The following is a 4596-nucleotide window of genomic DNA, read 5'->3' as shown; positions in this document are numbered from 1 at the left end:
TATTTATTGGGGCTGGGGATTTACCTCAGCGGCAAAGCGCCTGTCTGGCAAGCGCAAGATCGTGAGTTCGGTTCCCGGTACCGGAGGAAAAAAAAAAAAAAAAAAAAAACTAAATTAAAATGGGGTGGGAGGGCCGGACGTGGTGGCACACGCCTGTAATCCCAGCACTTGGGAGGCTGAGGCAGGAGGATTGCTGTGAGTTTGAGACCAGCCGGGGCTACAAAGTGAGCTCAAGGACAGCCTGAACTGCATAGGGAGACGCTGTCTCAAAAAGACTAAATAAATAAATAAATAAAAACGGGGTGGAAGTGGTGGCACACGCCTGTAATCCCAGCACTCGGGAGGCTAAGGCAGGAGGATCACTGTGAGTTTGAGACCACCCTGGACTACTTAGTGGGTCTAAAACCAGCCTGAACTTCATAGCGAGACCCTGTCGCAAAATAATTAATTAATTAAAAAAACAAAACGGAGAGCCAGGCGTGGTGGCGCACGCCTGTAATCTCAGCACTCGGGAGGCTGAGGCAGGAGGATCCTCGTGAGTTTGAGGCCAGCCCGGACTACAGAGTGAGCTCAAGATCAGCCCTAACTGCATAACGAGATCCTGGCTCAAAAAGACAGTAGATAGATGATTGATAGATACATAGATAGATAGATAGATGATAGCTAAAACAGAAGGAACATCTTGAGTTCACAGGAAAAGCTTTCAGTAAAAGTTTAGGAAGAAGAGGTAGGGAAAGGACTTTAGGTTGAAGAGCCAAAGGGGCCCCGGAGCAGATCAGACTGAACTAGAGCTGATCCAGGACGGGTAACTTTCCACTGGGTCGAGTACAGCCCTTCTCTGAGACTTCTTTCCTGTTCTAGTGCACCCCCTTTTGGTGTAACGGTGCACCTGGTCCCTACAATAAGAATAGAAAGATGAGGGAGGATGAATTCCAGACATTGTTAGCAAGGCAGTCAGAGAAAAGGACCGACTTTCACCTCTAGTGGGTGACAGGGCAGGGTTGAGTATCTAAAGAACCCCCTGTCTCCCTTGTACCCCAGGATAATAGCCATAGAGATTCCAAGATTCAAAAAAATAGAACAAGAGATGATCAGAGAGCAGATGTCATAACAGATCCAAGACACGGTGGGGAGTGAAAAGTAACTTTCGTGATATGTCTCCTCCTTCCTCCACCCCCAACCAAAGATCACTATCCTGACTGACAGTAAAGGTTAGTTTTGCTTTGGACAAATACATTTAAAAACGTCAATTTCGAGCTTCTCAAATTCCATCGGTGCTCTTTAGAAACTGATCTGCCTGAGAAAAAGCTCACAACACAAAAAAAAGGTTTACCTTCTTTCAAACCAAACAAAACCCAAAATCGTATTAAGACGCTATCCAGGTGAAAATCTTTGCCAAATAAGACTGATTTAGAAGTCTAAAATAGATCCCCATATTCTACACATGTAAAACTATAACATACTAACAGCATTTCTTAGTAAGTTTGTAAACCTATAACATAATACCTTTTCTTTTTTTGAACAGCTTAATTAGCCCTGCTGATAAAGCAAGGCCTCAAAAAATTAGGATAAGACTCAGATTGTTCCTCTCCACGGAAATCTTTAGTAAAAGGCGAAAGATTTATGCGATCTGAAGAGAAACCAGAGTATAATGTAAGGTTTGTACATGCATTTCTTGGATAACTATAACTCCTATATCAGCAATGGTCACTATTTACCCAAGCCAACTGATGACTTCTGTTTTTACCTCTGATAATTCTGTTACAAAAGTCTGACTTTTAAGGTAAAAAAAGTAAAAAGAAAAGAGAAGTATGCCCCTTTCAATTTAGAAAGTGTCTTTCGTGCAATGCATTGTGGGTATGTAAATAACCTTTTTTTAAAAAAAAAAAAACGGTGCTGGGGTTATGGGGCTTCTCATGCGCGAGGAAAGCATTCTACACTGAGCTATACTCCCAGCCTTCAAATCTATAATGAACCATTTTCCCACTTGTCTTAATCTTATACAATGTTTAATATTTTCTATTTTTTTGTTAACAAAATTAAAGTTATCCTGGGCAGTCATGATAGAACACGCCTGTAATCTCAGTACTCAGGCTGAGACAGGAGGGTTACAAATTAGAGCACAGTCTATGCAATTTAGTAAGACTGTCTCAAAATAAAAATTTAAAAATAAACATTTGGGAATGTAATTCAGTTAGGAAGCCTTAAACCGGGTGTGGTGGAGCATGCCTGTAATCCCAGCACTTGGGAGGCTGAGGCAGGAGATTTGTTGTGAGTTTGAGACCAGCCTGGGCTACAAAGTGAGCTCAAGGCGAGCCTCAACTGCATAGCGAGAAAAGACCAAAAAAAAAAAAAAAAAAAAAAAAAAAAAAAAAAAAAAAAAGGGGGAAGCCGGGGATACAATCTTGCCGCACTGAAAACAAACATCCCTAGACAAATAGTAAATGTCAAAACCTAAAATGTGTAAACTAAAATCAGATCCGTTGTCCAAAAATTTGAAGCTTTTAATTACATTCATCCTGGCACTCTTTTTTTACTTGTTTTTTTTTTTTTTTTTGGTTTGTTTGTTTTTGATTTTTGGAGACAGGGTCTCACTCTGCAATTCAGGCTGTCCTTGAGCTCACTTTGTAGCCCAGGCTGGTCTTGAACTCGCAATGATCCTCCTGCCTCAGCCTCCCAAGTGCTGGGATCACAGGTGTGCGCCAGCACACCTGGCTCATCCTGGCACTCTGAGCAGCTCTCCGATGGTAGCAAATTATTTCGTAGTTATCTTTGTACTTTGAGCTATCCAATTTTGTCTGCCAGTCTTGTAAAACTTCTTGTGCTTTCGGCATTATGATACTACTATCGTTAGTGTCTGTGCCCCAAGATTACATTAAAACAAAAAGAGGTGATTGGTTTGTTCATAGATCATGTGAAGTTTAGGTGAAAAGAATGAGTCACAAAAAAAAAACAAAAAAAAGGGGCTGGGGATTTAGCTCAGCGGCGCAGTGCCTGCCTGGCAAGTGCAAGGTTGTGAGTTCGATTCCTGGTACCAGAAAAAAACAAACAAACAAACAAAAAAAAAGAAAACGCCCAGTGTGGTGGCGCACGCCTGTAATCCCAGCACTTGGGAGGCTGAGGTAGGAGGATCATTGCGAGTTCAAGACCAGCCTGGGCTACAAAGTGAGCTCAAGGACAGCCTGAATTGCAGAGTGAGAACCTGTCTCAAAAAAAAAGACAAAACAACCCCCCACCCCCAAAAAAGAATGAGTCAAATCTGGGACATCTCTGGGCCAGTCATGGTAGCTGGCTCCTGGAATCACAGCACTCCAAGAGACTGAGGCAGGAAGGTTGCAAATTCAAGGCTAGCCTGGGCTACACAGTGAGACCCTGTCTCAAAAAGCTGAAGAAGAGAAAGGCGGAGGGCCTTAGGTCTCCTGCCTCCTGTGTATTTTGTGTTTTATGGAGGTGGGGCGGCTCAGCTTACAGAAGATGAAAGGGCTCCTAGACGGCTGGATTAGCTGAGTCAGCAATTGAGGAAGAAGGACCATACACACCTTCCTTTGTTAAGGAAGAACGTTAAAACAGCTTTGCGATGCGTTCATAAGTGAAAAAATAGGCCGGGCATGGTGGCACATAGTTGTAATCCCAGCACTCAGAAGGCTGAGGTAGAAGGATTGCTGCGAGTTCGAGGTTAGCCTGGGCTACATAATGAGTTCAAGGCCAGCCTGCACTACAGAGGGAGACCGCTTCCAAAAAAAAAAAAAAGTGAAAAGATAATGTGAACTGGGCCTGGTGGCACATGCCTGTAATCCTAGCACTCAAGAGGCTGAGGCAGGAAGATTGCTTTGAGTTTGAGGCCAACCTGAACTGGATGGCAAGACCCTGTGGGGGCAGGGGTGGTGGATGAGGACACTGGAGAGCATTTCACACGAGCCTGGCTTTCTGCAGGACGGCACTCAGCTCAGCATTCGTTGTATTTTTTTAGTCACACCTTGTAGAGACCAAAGTGTCTCCAGAACCACTTCCGAAAGTGGCAAGAATGATGGGTTAAATATGTTTGAAGCAGAGGAGAATGTTCTGCAGGGGATTCGTGGCAATGTGCCTTTTAGTGTAACCATTTTTAAAAATTTAAACATTCACTGTGCATTTCTTTCCCATCTCACTGAAGTAAAGATGTCAGAAAATGAGCAGTGTGGGACGTCCCGGCGGGAGCAGAAGCCTGCATCTGTGTGGACAGCAAGGCTGCCGGGGGCAGTCGGGGCTGAGGACAGCAGGGCTGTCCAGCGGGTGCCGTCACCTAGAGTGACAGCGGAAGGAGTGCTGAAAGCTATCAGGGCGGGTGTCAATCCGGAAGGAATGGGGAGGGGCGGCCGGGAGTCCACAGGTGGCAGCTGACCGTGCTGTGCGCGGGACGCTCCCTCAGCGCGAGCTGCACAGCCTGGTTCTGAGGGAGCTGAGAGGGGTCAAAGCTGGCAGCCAGCGAGAACTGAAGGGGCAGATGTGGGCTCCCACATGGGAGGTCACGGGAAGTCAGTGGACAAGGGGAGGTCAGCGTGTGGGGAAAGCAGCATTTAGGGAAGCAGTTGCAGGACTTTTTTTTTTTTTTTTTTT

The 4596-nt window shown here is 45.0% G+C and overlaps 1 protein-coding gene across 1 annotated transcript in view; it reads left to right on the top strand.

Moving 5' to 3' along the window:
• Nucleotides 1–4380, top strand: part of LOC106149333 — a gene marked incomplete at its 5' end in the record, with an annotated part of 7148 nt that extends 2768 nt beyond the window's left edge. Inside the window, 2 exon segments of the mRNA XM_013518036.1 lie at nt 1526–1605; nt 4154–4380. Of these exon segments, the coding sequence (XP_013373490.1) occupies nt 1526–1605; nt 4154–4380 (307 nt within the window).
• Nucleotides 4381–4596: the final 216 nt, after the last annotated feature.

Source organism: Chinchilla lanigera, unplaced genomic scaffold (genome assembly GCF_000276665.1).
Source record: "Chinchilla lanigera isolate Chin_1 unplaced genomic scaffold, ChiLan1.0 scaffold00042, whole genome shotgun sequence".
Classification (NCBI taxonomy): domain Eukaryota; kingdom Metazoa; phylum Chordata; class Mammalia; order Rodentia; family Chinchillidae; genus Chinchilla; species Chinchilla lanigera.
The sequence above is the reverse complement of the archived record's forward strand: the minus strand, read 5'-3'. Positions and strand labels throughout refer to the sequence as shown.